At 45.4% G+C, this 18806-nt stretch overlaps 1 protein-coding gene across 1 annotated transcript in view; it reads left to right on the top strand.

Moving 5' to 3' along the window:
* The window catches only part of HR (HR lysine demethylase and nuclear receptor corepressor), a 410325-nt gene extending 397562 nt beyond the window's left edge, over nucleotides 1-12763 (top strand). The window contains exons 18-19 of the mRNA XM_069617740.1: nucleotides 6459-6587; nucleotides 9737-12763. Of these exons, the coding sequence (XP_069473841.1) occupies nucleotides 6459-6587; nucleotides 9737-9799 (192 nt within the window). The 3' untranslated portion in view covers nucleotides 9800-12763. The remainder of the gene's footprint in view (nucleotides 1-6458; nucleotides 6588-9736) is intronic.
* The last annotated feature ends 6043 nt before the right edge of the window (nucleotides 12764-18806 follow it).

Raw genomic sequence — 18806 nt, 5'->3', positions numbered from 1 at the left:
TTGGAAGGGAATGGACCTCGTCACAGATCTGGTCAGGTTTGGACTGCGGTTCTCTCGCCACGGGATGGTCTCTGGCACTGGTTCTGCTCACAGCGGGGCCTCTGGTCTGCTATCGGCACTGCACAGCGGTCTGGTCTGGGTCTGGATACAGCACTGCTCTCTGGGTCTGGTTCTGGCACAGAGTTCTAGCCAGAATCAAACAGCTCGCCCGGCTGTTGAATAGTTTGGTTAGGTTGCTGGATTCTGGGGCCTCTGAAAAGAGTTCAGCTTTTGGATTTGGCCCCTGCTTAAGGTTCTAGAGTTCAGTTCTAGAGTTTGGTTCTGGAGTCTATCTGGAGTCTAAGTTCTGGAGCCTCAGGAGTCTGGAGTTTTTGTCTGGATATGGTCGGGCAGCGTGCTGCACAGGAATCAATGAGTAGTGGAAAAAAGAGTGTGTCTATCTGGGTCTCAGCAGTCTCGTTTTATGTGTTCTCAAAGGGGCTGGGGAGGCTGACTTTCTATGCCCAACCCACTGAGGATCCTGATAGGTTCAAGGATTTTCTGTCCTCTGACTGGAGAACGGAGTTGTGAGTCAGAATGAGTCATCAGGTATCATTTTTATGGCTCAAGGAAAAGACACTCCCCTTTGTGTCCGTACAGCATATCTTCTTTTTCATAAAACACATATTTACAATATACCCCACTTGTTAATATTACCTAAATTGCATGACAGATTGCTTAAGGTACAGTTCGGTTCAAGTCACATGCTTCTATGAGCTTGGGTTCAGAAATGACAACATTTTGCGCTTTTGATGGGTTTCGCAATATTAATTTTGCATCAAATCTAACACGGAGGTGCACACCCTCTCTGAGCATATTACTGGAAGTTCTTAGGTTTCTAGCATACACACTGCACCCACAATATTAATAATTACGGGGCTTGGCCTCAGAACATCCCACAGCGTCCAGCTTAGTCTCAAATTGTGAGTGAATTTTTCATATTAAGAATCTCCAAATTGTACATTTTTGTCCGCTTGGTATAACTAGTTATCAGTATTCTCATAAAACATATATTTGCTGGACTCTCTGAATCCACAGTCGTTTGTCTCTGCCCCTAGAAACTTGGCTTGACTCAGAGATCAGATGTCTTGCCTTCCCCCAGAGCAGTGTTGTTCAGGCACACCCAAATCAGCATATTCTATTCAGCTGAAAGAATCCTTTGTCTTGTTTCTCCAGGCTGCAGGGAAATTCTCCTCCCTTTTAATCAACAGGACCATGTGATTTCCTGTGCTGTTGTTGAGAAGGCTAGGTGTGAAGGCTCCCGGGGACAGCCAGCCTTTGAAGTCTCAGCTAACTCAGGTTCCTGTTTAGCTTCAGAAATACAGGTCTCCTGTCAGAATTTAGATTGCTAGCGCTGGTCAGTGTCAAGCACCGGTATTGCACCCATTTTTGACAGCTGCCTTACCAGTAAGCAATCCTCAACATATACTTTGTTCAAATATAGATGCACTTCTGTTGACCTCAGATTCATGTAGATTCTTTCGGGAGAATGATGTTGACCCCCCAACACGGAGGTGGGATCTTTTTAGTGGTTTTGGTGAGCCCTAATTTTAGCAATTTTTGACATAAAAAAATGAATTCCCCACAGCTCTGGGTTGCTTTTAGCAATCAGTATTGCTATTCCCAAATGGTTTCAGGCTACTGTGTGTGTAGCCCAATGGTGGTTTTAGGCAGTGACCTCCTGTGCTCACTAATATAGGCAAAAGTGGGTGGCAGCCTATTCTTCAGATTTTTACTGTGCATTTTTGGATAATTTCTGGCAAGCAGCATGCTTTCCGGCAGCCATTATGATGTTTCCGCTGCCAGTAATGCACAATGATGTAGCAGGGCTAGGATGAGTGGGTTCTCTGATCCCGAGAGGTGCGGTAAGAGTTTGTGGGGGGGCAGGTGTGGAATATGGCCAGAGTGGCACTGATAAAACGCAAATAAAAATAAAATCTAAAAAAATAAACTACATAAATGTAAAACAAATTGTACATAGTTGAGGAAGGGAGATGTTTGCATTGTGCTCTCTCTTTCTGCTGGCTTAGTATATTCTGATTGAGAGCATTGACGGTTCTGGAATGTGGGGGTGGAATGTTTATGCTGGAATACAGAGTCATTTGGGAGTTGGTGTGAAGCTGACTGGAGCTGCAGGGCTTTGCTATCAATCTTGTGTAAATAAACTAGCTGGATTACCCTTACCTGTTGTGGAGAGCCGCTTCATTTCACAGCAGTTATCATCAGAAGACCTTGTGCTAACATGTACCTTTTTGGACAATTTCTGCGTTATAGGAGAACGTGTTCTGATTTATAAGAATTCAAGCAACAAGCAAAGTCCCTGATGGGACAGCTGACCCGCAGAGGCTATCCTAGGAATGCTCTCAGGCAGGCCGCTAAAAGAGCCCACAATATTCCTAGAGAGACAACACTACTGCAGATACATAGGGAGACTGTGACATACAAAATCATAGCAGTATCCAAGAAATACTCTTCCTTGTTTAATAACATCAAAAACTAAATGAACAAACTATGGCCCATCCTGAATATGAGGAAGTGCTTATCGATAGACCACATTTTGCCAAACGGAGGCAAAACATTGGCGACACAGCGCTCCACGCTGTACAAGATGCAGATGGAAGACAGAGAGCTGTTACAGACCAAAGAGGATTGTGGAATCCAAGACAGATTTCCAGCCTTTCACCAGGAGGGATATGCTCAGTCTGCGACCAGAAACCACAGAGCAACTCTATAGACATAGGGTGGCACACACTGTGGATTCAAAGACATTGTTATTCTGCAGGTGTCACATGTATTATAACGTGCCCATGCAATCTAAGGTGCATAGGGTTGGCACTGAGACCGGTGAAGAAAACAATCACTGTGCACAAATCATGCATCAGAACTAAGAAGTCTGTACAAATACCCCATTCAGCAGACCAACTAAAATGGACTGTTTTGGAAAAATTACAGATCCCAAAGAGAGGAGGAGACGTTCGAGATATTCTCCTTAAGAAGGAACAGAAGTGGATCTTTAGATTACATACTGATATACAAGATCTAAATCAAGCTATTCAGTGGAATGTGGGAGGAACCTGAGGGCATCCTCACTTCTTGCCCCCATGGATCCTCCTCTTGAGTGGCCAGGAAAAGGCCATCGCTTTTGGATCCCAACCCTGGGGGTGGATATGCGAGGGAGGATCACCTGGGTGGATGGAACTTGGGGAGTGGGGAGAGGATGTACTTAGGTGAGACATGGTGTAACGCTCACCTGGTATCCACGGGGACGTCACTCAGCCTGTTCTGACCTTTCACAACCTCGAACCCTTCCCTGGAGTCTACTCGTCAGGATACTGGGCCTGAAACACAGGATTGGCAGAGTTTAACTGCCTATTGTTTCTGTGTACTTGAACCCCTTCTTCCCCGGGTCCAACCCCCTCCCTTTGATCCACAGCTCACCTTGTTTTCTTGGAAGGTGTGCTCTCCATCCTGCTTTCAGCGCATGGGCGCATTGATTGATGCGGGCTCGTTGCTGCCTAGTTACTTCACTGGCAAGGTAAGTATAATGAGTCTTTTGAACAGTTCTCTAACTTTGTTCCTTTCCTTCTTTAGATGATGGCCGGTGTCCGGGGATGGTGACGTGCTGCTGAGATGAGTAGCGCTGAAGGTGAGTGAGAGCGCGATGCGCGATGTGACCCTTTCGTATTTGTATTGAACTGAGTTATTTTTCTGGGTCTTTTAGGTGCCGCGACGTTTTCAGCATGGATGCCGGTTTTGAAGAAGAAATGCGGTGAGTAAGCGGGGTATGCGGCGCCGCTAGATGTTTCCACGCTAACCTTGAGTGTCTTTTCCCTCTTGCAGATGGATGAGAAGTTCCGGAGACAGAGTTCCCCCAGAGCGGCTGGGATTCAGGTAAGCGTTTGAAGCTCGTACAGTCTTTAAAAAATAAGCGAAGATTTGCTGAATGCTTACTAATGCCTTTTTTCTGTTCTTTTCCCTTTTCCTTAGGAAGCGGCGTGCCGGGATGGGAATGCCACCGCCGAAGATGCCCACAAAACAGAAGGAGCGATGAATGATGGGCAGATGCGACGCAAGGTAAGGCTGTTCCTAACGGTGTTCTTGTTCTTGCAGGAGCTGAGCGCAGAAGAAAGATGCAGGCCTACTGGAGACCCATCCGAAGACGGTGAGTGTCACGCTGCAGGTGCAGAAAACACAAAGCATGTTTCTCTGCCTGGGTGTGGCTTAAATAGTCTCTGGGTATCCCAGGTGTCTCTGGGCTGAACCACACCCAAAAGACTAGACTGCACATTAAGTTCTGGGAACCGAAATATGTGGGGGCATCCATCTTGTCCCCATCAATGCCCAATCCCCAATGTTATCCTATGGGAGTGAGTGAGTCTGGTGCCACAAGTGCCAAGTCTGACTACAAGTGGGTCTTTGGAGGGATGGAGAGGCCCTTGAGGGCCATGTAGGTGATCGTGGCCTGGCTCCAGCCGGAATCATGACACATGGTATCCCCCATTCCCTTTTCAGAATCCTCTATCCCTCAAGCCTTTGTAGGCCACTGTCAGCCCTTTTCCTTTTCTTCCCTCCAAAATGTCTCCCAGAAACACCACCTTAACACTGGGACGAAGAAGAGACCAACTAAGAGGACACATCCTCATTTGGGTAAGATAAACACATCTCAGCCTTATATTGTTAATGCAGACACACATCAGTCAAGTACCAAGACAAGGAGGAGACAACACCGAGTTATGCGCACTTCCTTTAATTCCAACCCCCCCCCCACCCAAGCACTACTCTGGTACTGAAATGAAGAAGAAGGCAATGGAGGTGTACTGGTGGCACCGTCAGGAATGTCCAGCTAGTGGGCCTCATCATGGTCAGGCAATTGGAATTAATGACCCACACTTGTGGTCAATTAACAATCCCAATGGTTATAAAAATCCTTACCACACAGCACAAATAGAAGCTGGCTGAAGAGAAAACAGTGGGCTGGGGAGAGAGGAACAGGAAACACAGGAGCTGGGAGCCACGTCGAGCAGTAGAGAGGGATGCTGAGGCTGGCAATGATGTACATGTTCATTTTACATGTATAATGATGCACAAATGATGTACACGAGGCTATGTGAATCGTAATCAGGTTCCTTTTGGAAAATCTGGAAATGCGTGGGGTAAGGTCCTGATGTTGGGTCCCAGTTCTAGATAGATGCTGTACTAAATAGATGGGAGCGCCAGGTCATGTGTGAACTCATCATGAAGTAGACACAACAACAGGTTCAAGATTGTTTATCAATATTTGTATTAACTAAAAAAGGCAGGATTGAGTAAGGCCTAACTTGTCCTATACTAAGTATATCCCTACCTAAAGAAAGGTAAGAATAGTCTGTGTCAGGACGTCCAAAACAAAAGTCTGTCTGTGTCCATATGCTTGCCCTCACAACTAACTGTGTACAATGTGATGGAATGTCAGCATCAAAATGAATAGTTTTCAAAATCAAGTTCTGAGCATCTTCCAGCTCTTGGCTTGTAATCAGCTTCCCCTTCCCCCAAGTTCAAAACAGTTCACAAGGCCCAGCTCTTTTGTCACCGGTACCTTATTGAAGGCCACAGAGAGGTCTAACCTCACTAAAAGTACCATGTACCTCTAATCGCCATTCACAAAAATATCATCCCACGTGGTTGTTAATTGTGGTTTCCATCCCATGATTGGGGTGGAACCCAGATTGCTGAATAGCCAAGTTTGTAATGCTCGCAACATGGTTCTGTAGATGGGAAGTGCATACTTTTTCCAAAATCTTAGCCAGCTATGGAAAACCCAGGTTTTTCAGAATAGTTATCTCCAATGATTTTTTTTAGAAGAGGCACAATGAGAGTCTCTTAAGCAAAGAAGGGACTGCTTCTTGTTTAAGAGACACATTTATTAGATTTGCAGTGGGAGTTCCCAGGGAATTAGCATGTCACACTAGAGAAAGTTGAGTTGTTTACATGTAACTATTGACCTTCTGTATGGGTATTTTCCTCAGATTAATGATGGCCTCTAATCCTCCCTGATATTTTTCAAGAGTGTAATCTTGAGACACATCCTCTGAGTAAAAATGAACTGATATGACTCATGTGAATTACAGTATTCTGGGATTGTGTTCTAGCATGCTTGGTATTCTAAATAAACAACACACAGAGCTGGCTTAAAAGAGTACAGATGTTTTACGATTGCAATATTGTTATGGAACGTGTTCCAGGATATCCTTAATGCTGAGTAGGAATTTCTAAATGTCATGCCTTTTATGAATATGCTCATACTGCAGAAATAGTGTTACAGGTAATTAACTTTTCCTTATTGAATGAGGTGCACGTAAGACTATACCTTGAATTAACATAACGCGATCTATGCTGACAGATTCAATGGGTATTTTGGTAACAGTCACTTTGCCTCCCAGGTGCACTACTTTACCAACACCATCAGTGTCAACCAGGCCTTCCTGTCTCCCGAGAATGCCATCTTGTCTGCCCACCTGATGCACTCTGCGAGGAAGACTCAGCCGACCAATGAGAATCTCTCTGCACAGGTGAGTCAACCTCTGTTTTTTCCTAATTCACACACACAACCTTTTTGCACCTCATACTCAGTCTTAATCTGACAGCTTATATGATTCACGCAGTTATCACCTATCAGGTCTGTATGTTTAAACATTCAAAACCACACAGCCCTCCACATTCCTGCAGAAACAACCTTCCTGATGGCCTGCTACACAAAACCACAACTTCTCAGTTCTTTAAATACTCAGTTTCAGCATCTCTGTTCACCCAATTAACACTGGTGCCATCTCACTGCAGCCCATATTCACAAAGTCCCAAACTTTAAACTCTTCAATTTCACAATCATAAAGTCTCCGCTTACAGAATTCACACCATTATAACCACCACACGGTGCAGAGTCACAATCTCTCCACTCTGATATTTACAATAGTATGATCACTTTGTCCCATAATATGACATAGTACGCACTTGTACAATTCCCATCTTGAGTCTTATTGTGTGTACACACATAACAAATGACATCACAATCCTTTATTGGATTAGGCAAGTCTCTGTTGTCCCACCATGCACATCCACAGCCATTATTCCCTAGGCCCTCCAAATATAGCATGGGCAATGGTGAAAGTCAGAATGAAAAAAGCCGGGCAACCGGTGGACCTGCAAGTTGGCTCACTCTCACTGAATTGATGCAAAAATAATGATTGACATTACAGAAAGATGGTAAATGGTGTGACGAATCGTGGAAATGTGTCCCTTCTCCCCAAGAGGGAGCCCCCCCTGTGAGTCTAGGGTGGTGAACATGCTCTGTAATATCCTCCCTAGGTGATAGAAGCAAGCAGGACCTCAATGGGAGAGACTTCTCCTTTGGAGACAAGGACTTCCGTTCTCAGGAGGAACTCTCAGAGGACCCATTGAGATAACACCAGTATATCTTCCTGATGACAAAACCTCTATAGAACAAGTTAAAATGTGTTATTGCCAACCAGAAATAGAAAATATACTTTTAAAATCCCATCCTACTGGGACGAAGAAGAGGCCCTATGGAGGCAAAGAGAACCAAGCCGAGAAAGAGAAGAAGGAATGGTTTCTTACTCCAGCTACATCATCCCAGAGAGGGGGGAGCATGGGGAAGCGAAAACACAACCCGCGAGATTCAAAAAGAGACAAAGCTGGCTATGAGCAGCTGAGACGACACGTGCAGCATTCTGCAGTCGTGAAGAGTCCTGACCAGCAGACATGCTACGATCGGTAGAAAGAAACCTAGCAGGAGAGAAAGTCGATGCACCGTGTCTCAAGGATACAAGAGCGAGAGACACACAGAGTGGTGGCGTGACCACGGGACGTTTGTGGTGGACCAGAGTTCCACATAACTATGCCAAGACCATTCGCACACAACGAACTCAGGAGGAGTGGAAACCCGAGATAGCAGACGGCCAACCAGGAAGAAGTGAGGAAAGAGAAACTGGCTGAGAGACGCGAGATGCCAGGAAGGGAGAAACCTGTGAAGATCCCGGTGACGTTAACCCTTACCACGGAAGGTACAGGGGATAACGGGAGACCTTGGGAAGGGAATGTGAATCACGACTGAACTGCTCCTACTCGTCACAGTCACAAGAGTAAATATATGATAAGAGTGAATATGAATCATTACTGGAATGTTCATACTTGTCATAGTAAAGACACCCAAGATGCAATAGGAGAAACTGAGAGTCATTATTATAAAGCTCCTAATCATCACAGTCAGGAGAGAGAAAATACAAGATGAGTAGTAAAAAGTAACATACAAGACAAATGTATCAGAATTATCCAACTGATTATAAAGCATATGAAGAAGGTCCAAGATTCAGAGAAGAGTCGGTCACAATAGAGGAATTTAACAACAAGCCAAACTTTGTGAGGATACCCCATAAAGCTGAGAATGACAGATTCAAGGGAAATTAACTGTTTAGGAATATAAGAAATATCCCAGATGTGAAGAATAATTGTTGGAAAAATAACCCAGGGGAAGAGAGAAGGATCAATCATTTTACAGAAAATCTGGAGAAGAAACCCAGAGTCAAGAACACATTAAATGAACTGTAAGAACTGGTAAAAGTGATTACTAGATACTATCTAAAGATCAGTGGTCGAAGTGGGAGGGAGCAATTGGGAGTGGTGCTCCTATACTTTCTTTATAAGTTTTACTCCTATACTTTTATTTTAAATAGAAACCGTTTCAGAGTGGGCTTGGAAGCAGTTGAAACTTGCACTACAATGCACTGCACTGAACGTTCCCTTAAACAGCGGGTGCATTTGTTTGGGGTTTTGTATTGTGCGTAGGAGGGGCTGTGGTGATGGGGTTTGAGTGGAGCAGGTCAGGCCAGCAGGGAACATAGTTCCACATCTTGTTTTCAGTCACTTTGGACCACTGCTAAAGATCAACTGTTGAAGAGCAGCCAAAAGACAAGTCAAGACACCTCAGGAGAAGGGAGGCCTTCTCCGTTCTTTAATTTGTTAAGAATAGTGGTAGGGTCATATAGGTTACAGTTGGACAGTGGACGGTTCTTCATTTACAGACATTCACTGATGACTGATAAGCACCTTAGCTAGTTTTGTTAAGTAGGGAAGCCTTGCAGAATAGGGAAAGATAGGCCTTATTTTTAATAAAACCATGAGTTGAATGGCTAATCAGAGTATGTGTCTTTCTTCTAGCCTAGCACAATGGAATAAGGCATTAGGGCCAGCAACAATGTTGTTTCTGTACATTCAAACACATGCGCGCCCAAACATCGACCTATAATAAAAGGCCAGATGTGTGTTTGTCTGATGCTGCCTGCTTCGCCTGTTGTCACCGCTAGAGAGAGCTGTTGCCTTAGGAAATATAGTGGTCCTACTGTGTTAAGATATCGACATTCTGAAAATGTCTTTCTCTATGCACTTTGGCCTGTGTACACGACTTTGACAATAGTGCAACCTAATGCACCAAAAAGCGCAAAGCATCGCGCCACTCACTAAAGGCGACTGCCTCTCACAGTGCATAGAACCACACAGTGCATGTGCCACCAAACACCAGCTAGTTCCAAAAGGCTCTTTCTTCACAACAGTAGTCCAGCCCAACAGCTCACATTCACAACTCGCCCAGTCCCTGCCGTTCTAGCCAGTGTTGCTGAAACTTGTCTTTGTTGCTTGGCATTTGCAGATGGAAGGTGCAATCTTTGGTGCTGTGAAGGAAGCGGTGGAAACCCTGCAGGCATACAACTGAAGGCTTGGGTTTTTGCATGAAGAATGAGGGACGTGAGGAAGAGGACATGGCTGCACGGGGCCTGGAAGATGCTGAGTGTGCGGGACGTGCTTCGACTTCCTCTTCCTTCGGGGGCGCTCGGAGTGTTCTCTGGATCCGACAGGGTGGGCAAGGAGGGCCTTTTGCAGATGGTCTCATGGCCAATTGAATATTGGCATGGAGGAGAATGTGTTGTGCTTGCTCACTGGCACGCTGGTTGCGTTATCAACAAAGCAATGTGTAAGCCACGGATGTTTGCCAACTCGTTCTGTACTAAGGAGAACTGCTCTACCCTCCAACCTGAAAAGCTCTCTCCTAAAGGCACTGATGTCCCTTTGCCCAGCATCAAGGACACATGGAAAGGGAATTGCACAACTCAGACTGGATGTATGGCGTGGGCACCTCAGTGGCAGCAGTCTCCCCGCTGCATTTCTGGAGACTGCTGCACTGGTCCGCCCCTTGGGCAAGCTGAAGGCGATGCCTGTGCCGACTTTACATTTGCACTCCTAAAAACTGAGCTCGGCGTAAGCTGGGCTCCACTGCCGCTGTATCGCAACAAAAGACTGGCCCATCCCTGGAATAAAGACCAGGTGATGTTTGGCCCAACTGTGTACTCTCAAGGCTCACCATGGCCCCATCCGATTCACCCTCCACACAAAGGGACTTATGATATCTTTGAAGCTCATACTGATGACATCATATTTGGGTTCATGCTGATGACATCACGGTGGGTCATAGTGGTGACATTGTAGTTGTTTGCTGCTTTCTCAGATAACATTGTGTTTCCAATTGCTGCATTATAGTTGCTCACCCTGATGTTGTCATGTTTGGTGCTCTAAAATGACATCACAGTGCAACGCATTGTTGGGCTAGGACATCACACATATGTCTGTACTGATCACACCAAGATTGCTGCTCTGATGGCATCACTCATGGATCACACAATGATGGCATCATCTCTGGTGTTTGCTCAGTTTTGGGATCACTCTGACATTACTGTTGGTGTGCACTCTGACCAAAAAGCTCCATGTATCTGGGAACAGCCAGATTGGGCTATTTAATCCCACTCCAGGGCATTCTGGAGGATGTGGTCCTGTCATGTGATTTCGTGTAAGTACATTTGTAATGTTGGACTTCATAATTTAACAAGTGCGTTTGGACAACTCTTTCATCGCTGAGCAGGAGCTTAAGAGGTTGCCTTGCTGATGACATCGGTCTTGGTACTTGATGGGATGGTATCACTGCAGGGGCTCTTTCATGGCAGCGCACCTGGTGCTTATCACAGAGGTGCAATGGCAGCCATCTTGCACATGCTGATGACGTCACACATGGCCCTTAGTGGGATGACACCATGCATCCTGTCTATCCCCCATATAACACAAGGACATCCATGCTCTCTAGAATGACAATGCACACGGCCCTCTCTCTGAGGGCATCACACATTGTGCCCCCTCGAGTAACACCTGTCTATCCCCCATATAACACAAGGACATCCATGCTCTCTAGAATGACAATGCACACGGCCCTCTCTCTGAGGGCATCACACATTGTGCCCCCTCGAGTAACATTAACCACTGAGCTCTCTGTGATGATATCACACATGGTGCTTTGCTTTATTCTGGTGATATCACATGGTGCTCACATTGATTAATTCAAACATGGTGCTCTCTGAGGACATCATAAGCGGTGCTCTCTGATGACATCAGAAAAGGTGGTCACCCTGATCACTCCACATATAGTTCTCACCCAAATGACAGTGTAATGTGTGGTGTTGTATTGGGGTTCAGATTTCCAAGTTGGGTACGTTTTTGCATACATCTTGTGATGGGAACGAACCTCATTCTTTAATGGCTTATAAGGTCGACGCAGAAGTTGGTGTGCACTGCAATGAGATCAGACTTGCACTGAGCGCTTATGAACTTCAGAAGCAGTTAGACTATCAATATGACAGAAGAATTCTAGAAATCATCGACAAGGCATGTCACTTTTAGGGGGATTGTCACCAGGGTTACAGGTCAGATAGTATGAGAATCCGGAACTTGCTTCACAGACAAACACACACTCACTCATAGAGATAAGCACATAGGGACTAATACACCCACCTGGACACACTGCCCTTCATAAATACACAGAATAGCATGCACTACTACCAAGGCACATTGTATATGGGCATATAATGTGGCAGACAGATACACACAGTCAGAAGGACAGACCAACCTGCACATACACGCACACATCAACTCGCGCAACACAACATGCAAACAGCCACCAAAGGTGAACATTGATAGTCTCCCAGACACCCACAACATAACATAAATATACACAACTTAATAGACACAACTTACTGAAACCAATATTAACATTAGTACACAAAGTTCCAGACATGACAGAGCACAGTGTTGCTTCACCTGTCCGAAGGTATGCTATGATCATTGCTGATTACCCACTCCCCCACCCCCCGCCGCCCAAACCTACTCCCTGCCAAAGGGCAGCTCGGAGTACAAGGTTTGCCACTGCACAGAATTCTCAGACATCCTGGGGACCTTCTCCTTAGCACTTATTCCCAAGTGTCTTTAGAGCACAATCCTGGCCTTATCTAATCAAAATGGCTGGTTTCAGCAGACCTTCGGCAAGCTAGAATAAATTATGAAAAGGGAAAGTTTAGTTTTCAACTAAACTGTTTTCATTAACTAAAATGCACAATGAAAGCTTTGATGACTATGTAAAGAAAACAACAGTGAAATAAAGAAATGACCAGTGTTTTTCAGGGTGCAGGAGAATTCTGAAATGTCTTAAGGCCTTGTTGGGTATGATGACATGGCGGTGTGTAGATAAAAGAGGATAACGAAAAGAGTGGCTGCTGGGAGGTGGTATGTGTTAGATGACCAGATGTGTATCCTAGATGTTATTCGCCACTTCTGGATTAAAGGCGACATGCTGATTATTTAGGATTGTCTTCTGAATCAGTTGAGTTTTGCTTTCTTACAGGCACAGCTATTCCGGTAATATCCCCCATGATCCTTAAGCACAGCTTTGAACTTGACTAACCTGGATTTGCTGGCTACACCATCCCTTTTCAAGCAAAGCCTTCCTTTGAGGAGTGCCGGGGCTGTGCCATCTATGTCAGACTATGGGATGAGGCATTGCCCTGTCTTCTTGTTGTTGCTAACTGTGGCAGGGGTCGAATATAGGTTTTGTTGACCAGAAGGCAAAATCAGCTCCTGGGTATCGGGCATCACCCGTTAGGCAGGAGCTACCGCTGGGGTACCAGGAGCTAGAACATAGTGCACAGCAAATCTAACTTGTGCACAAAATGCAAACTACCTTTTTTCTATTATATATTATGGAATATGCTTCCAACGTCCCATAGGTGAGTCCTTTATTCTTGTTTATATATATTCCCTAACCCTCACAGTTAATATCACATAGTTCTGTTTGTAAAGCACACCTTGCTAGGAGCGTCAAAAGTAGCTCTTGGTAGTTGCTGGTTTCAAGCGAACCAGGCTCCCTTTGGCTAAAACCAGGAGCTAAATTGCTCCCAGCACTTGGCAATTTCCAACCCTGCTGTGGGATTCCTTGCGTCTAGAGAAAGGCAGACTGGAAAATCAAAACATTGCTCTACACAAAGTGTGTCATGCTGAGACACTCAATTTCCTAACAATCACGTTGTTACTTCCTCACAAACCTACCACAGACAATATAACACCCAGTTTTAATTAGAGGGCGGATAGCAAACACCTTTGTTTTCAAATGTTAGTGGTGGATGTGTGAGCAAGAGTTAGGAAACTAAGTTACCCCCTCTCATGTAAACATCCAATAGGTTTTAAAGACCTCTTTTCTGGGGGATTTGTCTGTTCTCCCCAAGGACTGTGTGATGGAATGGGAGGATAATGGGGAATTTAAGAACACATTGAATCAGGAATAGTAACCAACAATTGGAAGGATTCATAGAAACACCTCACTGAGGTTTGCTGAGAAGTACTGTCCTGCACTATTATTATGGCAAAATAACGCATTTCTGTGATAATAATGTGCACACAGAAAGCCCTTGCTACTGCACGCAATTGCTGTTTTCTATCTTATGTTACTTTAAGCAGCTTGAAGGTACGCTTTGTCAGTCTTAGTGAAGGGCTAAATTGGGCGTGCAGAGGATTTCATACGTGACTATAAGTTACAAACAGATTTCAGAAACAAGCATTTTAATCACTAACAACTGGTCCAACCGTGACTGCATTTAAAGCTTACTTAACAGAAGTAATACTAGGTTGTTTGTGGGTTCCTGTGTGTGGGGGGGGGTTCCTGCTGCGACAAGGATCCAAAGAATAGAATGCAAATGTTATTGGTCAGTTACTCTGTCGCACTGTGTGCAAACATAGAGTTCTCCCACTGCACTCTTTTCCGAATACGCGGCTGCAAGGAGAACTGATCTCCATTTAAAAAGGCAGAGGGATTATTCCCAAGTATATACCTGAGTGCAAGAATACAACATACTAATACTAAGGGACTTGATTGTGACTTATAATTGGCTTTTGTCCGGGTCTGAAGAAGGCTACAGGCCGAAACACGTGTCATTTACGGACAAACCTCATGAATTAAATGTTTTTCGGACAAACCTCACAAATAAAAGCTTCATAAACTGGCGCAGGCTGTGGGGTGGCATTGATTAATGTACTTAACAGAAGTAATTGGGGGTTCAATACACTGCCTAGTAAAGCCGGGGAAGAAATTTTGAAAACGTCCTGGGTGTAAGCACAGAATTATAAAAGACAGATTAAACCTGGTAAGTCTTTTTTCCTGTCCATAGTGGAGGATCCTTCCTACTGCAGATAAAATGATGGTTTAATGGGAAAGATAGATGTGTGGCTGGAGGTCGAGTCACCTTGAACCAAGGTAAGTGGCACAAGAGTGTCGGCCAGCTAGAGAGAGGCCGGCGGAGAACGCCATGAGATATTTGGATGAGGATAGAGGCTGCTGGTAACAGGAAGGTGTCCAAGGTGGAGTTGCTGTCAAAGAATGCAGAAGAGAGAGCCTGCAGTGAGGTGCAACAGCAATGCCAGATCAAAGCTTATAGAGGTCTAAGCTGATTCGCAGTTACAGAATCCCGAGCCATAACAAACGCAGACAGGAAACCGGATGACATAGAAGTCCGGTGACTGAGCAGTGGTTAAGGAACATTTGTGGCTTGATAGACCCAGTAGAGACAGGAAGGATTGATGAAGGGTGACACATGGGAGGGATGGAGTTGCAGAAGCAACGGCTTGTGAACCCAGTCCGCAACAACAATCCTAACAAAGACGGGAGGCTGCTTGTATATCTAAGGGCTAGAGCCTACCTGAGCTCAAGAAGAGAATTGTGAAACTTCAGACCGCAAGAGATGGGTAGTCAGATACTAAGGGGGAGCAACCAAAGAATCAAGAGCTGGGTAGTCAGACGCTAAGGGGGAACAACCAAAGAATCAAGAGCTGTGTAGACAGACGCTAAAGGGGAACAACCAAAGAATCAAGAGATGGGTAGTCAGACGCTAAGGGGGTGCAAACAAAGAATCAAGAGCTGGGTAGTCAGACGCTAAGGGGGAACAACCAAAGAATCAAGAGCTGGGTAGTCAGACGCTAAAGGGGAGCAACCAAAGAATCAAGAGATGGGTAGTCAGATGCTAAGGGGGAGCAACCAAAGAATCAAGAGCTGGGTAGTCAGGCGCTAAGGGGGAACAACCAAAGAATCAAGAGCTGGGTAGTCAGACGCTAAGGGGGTGCAAACAAAGAATCAAGAGCTGGGTAGTCAGATGCTCAGGGGGAGCAACCAACGAATCAAGAGCTGGGTAGTCAGATGCTCAGTGGGAGCAACCAAAGAATCAAGAGCTGGGTAGTCAGACGCTAAAGGGGAGCAACCAAAGAATCAAGAGATGGGTAGTCAGATGCTAAGGGGGAGCAACCAAAGAATCAAGAACTGGGTAGTCAGGCGCTAAAGGGGAACAACCAAAGAATCAAGAGCTGGGTAGTCAGACGCTAAGGGGGTGCAAACAAAGAATCAAGAGCTGGGTAATCAGATGCTCAGGGGGAGCAACCAAAGAATCAAGAGCTGGGTAGTCAGACGCTAAGGGGGTGCAAACAAAGAATCAAGAGCTGGGTAGTCAGATGCTCAGGGGTGCAAACAAAGAATCAAGAGCTGGGTAGTCAGATGCTCAGGGGGAGCAACCAAAGAATCAAGAGATGGGTAGTAAGACGCTAAGGGGGAACAACCAAAGAATCAAGAGCTGGGTAGTCAGACGCTAAAGGGGAGCAACCAAAGAATCAAGAGCTGGGTAGTCAGATGCTAAGGGGAAGCAACCAAAGAATCAAGAGCTAGGTAGTCAGACGTTAAGGGGGAACAACCAAAGAATCAAGACCTGGGTAGTCAGACGGTAAAGGGGAGCAACCAAAGAATCAAGAGCTGGGTAGTCAGACGCTAAAGGGGAGCAACCAAAGAATCAAGAGCTGGGTAGTCAGACGGTAAAGGGGAGCAACCAAAGAATCAAGAGCTGGGTAGTCAGACGCTAAAGGGGAGCAACCAAAGAATCAAGAGCTGGGTAGTCAGATGCTAAAGGGGAGCAACCAAAGAATCAAGAGATGGGTATACCAAATTCTTTCACTGCAACAAGGGGAATAAGCAACCAGTGAATAAAGTGAATTTGGGTCGTCATTCTGGGGAAGGAAACGTTGGCCCTGAGGGGTGGGGAGCGAACCCAGTGACAAGGATGACGCACTTGAAACAGAACCTTCGTGTGGAGACATTGAATGTTAAGAAAATAGAGTTAAATGTCAATCCTTGATGCTAAGGATTGAAAAAATAAAAGTGGGTTTGACGCTGCATGCTGGAGAAAAGAAGCAAAGCCCAGAATGCCCCAAGAGAAATGAAAACAAAGTTTGCATTTTTTTTACTCTGGTGGAGTGAAAGAGTTCAGTGCTGCAAGTCTGGCTAAGGCAGAATCTGAACATATACCTGAAATTAAAAATAGACTGAAAAGTGAAGGAAGAGACAGGTAATTGTCCCAAAGTGAGTAGGGTGGATTAAGGCCTAACTTGCCCTATGCTAAAGTGGGATTTCCCTACCTAAAGAAAACTAAGGATAGTCTGTGTGAGGATGTCCAAAGCACATGTCTGTCTGTGTCCAAAACCTATACTTGCCCTCACATCTAAATGTATACTATGTGTAGGGATGTCAGCCTCAAAATAAGTAGTGTTCAAATAAGAGTTCAGAGCTTCTTCCAGCTCCTGGTTTGTAAACAGCTCTCCCTTCCCAAGTTCAAGATAGTTCACAAGGCACAGGGGTTCCCTTCCCAAAGAATTCAGTTCTTTTAGCGTTTTCTTGGGACAGTTCCCATTGTAGATGATCTGGTCACCTTTCACCAATTCACGTATATAGTTCAGTTCCCTGACTTCAAATCACATGCAAGTTCCTTTTCAATTCAAACACAAGCTTCTTTGTGGGTGTGTACAGTGGCTTTTTCATATAAGGATGCACTAAGTCTAGGCGCAGTTTTCGGGCCACACAGTCCACCCATTATAGGACATGCAACCGATACACCTTAGTTGCTGCTTGTTCATCAACACATGGCCACTGCTTCAGCTTGACAGTGGTTCTTGATTCATTCACATAGATCACACCTTCTTGACCTTGTATTGTGGCTTGATTTTTCAACCATGTATTTGTTGCGCTTTCTTATATTCTCCTGGCTCTTGCCAATGCTTGCTTTCTCAGATTTTACAGTTCCTTAATATCCCCTGGCTCTTGCCAATGCTTGTTTTCTAATGTCATACAGTTCCTTGTATTCTCTTGTCTTTTTCCAAGTCTTGTTTTCTCATATAACACAGTTCCTTGTATCAGGAAGCTTCATAAACGTCCTTACACCCTGATCGGTATTCAAAAGTGCTCAAACTTGCTTTCACTCAAATCGGTATTCACAGAAAAACTTGCTTCTATTCAAATCATTATTCAGTGTTCACTTTGCATGCTCGCCTGCCAACCCGGTGTCCCCCCTGCTTGGCAGACCCACCGGTCGGATCTTACGGCTTGCCTGCAAGGTCTCCTTCCGCCACAAGCTCCCTCTTTCCCATGTGGTACCTCGCATAGTCTTTCAGCGTCTCTCCATGGCTTCACTCACCCAGCGATGCTTCTCCTGCTGCTTGGGATTCCTACGACCGCTTTGCTGGGTCATGCCGGCCTCCCTCTCGCGGTCTGCCACCGACCTCCAGCGTCCTTCAACTTTGCTTCCCACTGCATATGCTCTGCATCTTCCAAACAGTCTTGAGCGCTTCACTTGCCACAACTTTTCTCCAATGAGGTCTGCTTTCGCCCAGCAGTCAATAGCCCTCCCTCTACAGCTAACTCCAATTCCAGAATACTTCCTGCTTTTAAAGTTCCCACTACCATGATTAGTCCAAAAAAGGACTAGACCGCTCACTATTGAAACAGTAGTCCTGCATTACTCTTGCTGGCCTCCTCCTCGTTCCAGTACACAACTGATGTCTCTATGCGTGTGTGTTAATGCAATGGGGATGTGTTTTTCTACTTGGTCTCTTTCTCGTCCCAGTACTAAACTGTTGTTTCTTGGGGAATGTTTCAAGGAAGAACAGGGAATGACAATAGCCTATAAAGGCTTGAGGGACAGAGGACTTGTTCTGAAAGGGATATAGGGGATACCATGGCTCACCTAAGGACGTCTCCTCCCCACTCCCCAAGTCTCCTCCACCCCGCTGATCCTCCCTCACATCTCCACCCGCAGGGTCAGGATCCAAGAGCAATGGCCTTTCCCTGGCCACCCGAGAGGAGGATGCATAGGGGAAAAAAAGTGAAGAAGCCCTCAAGTTCCTTACATGGGGTAAAGCTTTGAGTGGAGAGTTATTTCTATCAGGCTTCTCTGGTCCTAAAATCACTTTGCACCTGCCAAAGGCATATTTCTCTTCAACACAACTCCCAAATCCTGCTCATCCAGTGCTTGCATGCTGCTTAC

The sequence above is a fragment of the Ambystoma mexicanum genome, chromosome 10 (assembly GCF_040938575.1).
Source record: "Ambystoma mexicanum isolate Mex_15411 chromosome 10, UKY_AmexF1_1, whole genome shotgun sequence".
Taxonomy (NCBI): Eukaryota; Metazoa; Chordata; class Amphibia; order Caudata; family Ambystomatidae; genus Ambystoma; species Ambystoma mexicanum.
This window is presented reverse-complemented; position numbering and strand designations above follow the sequence as displayed.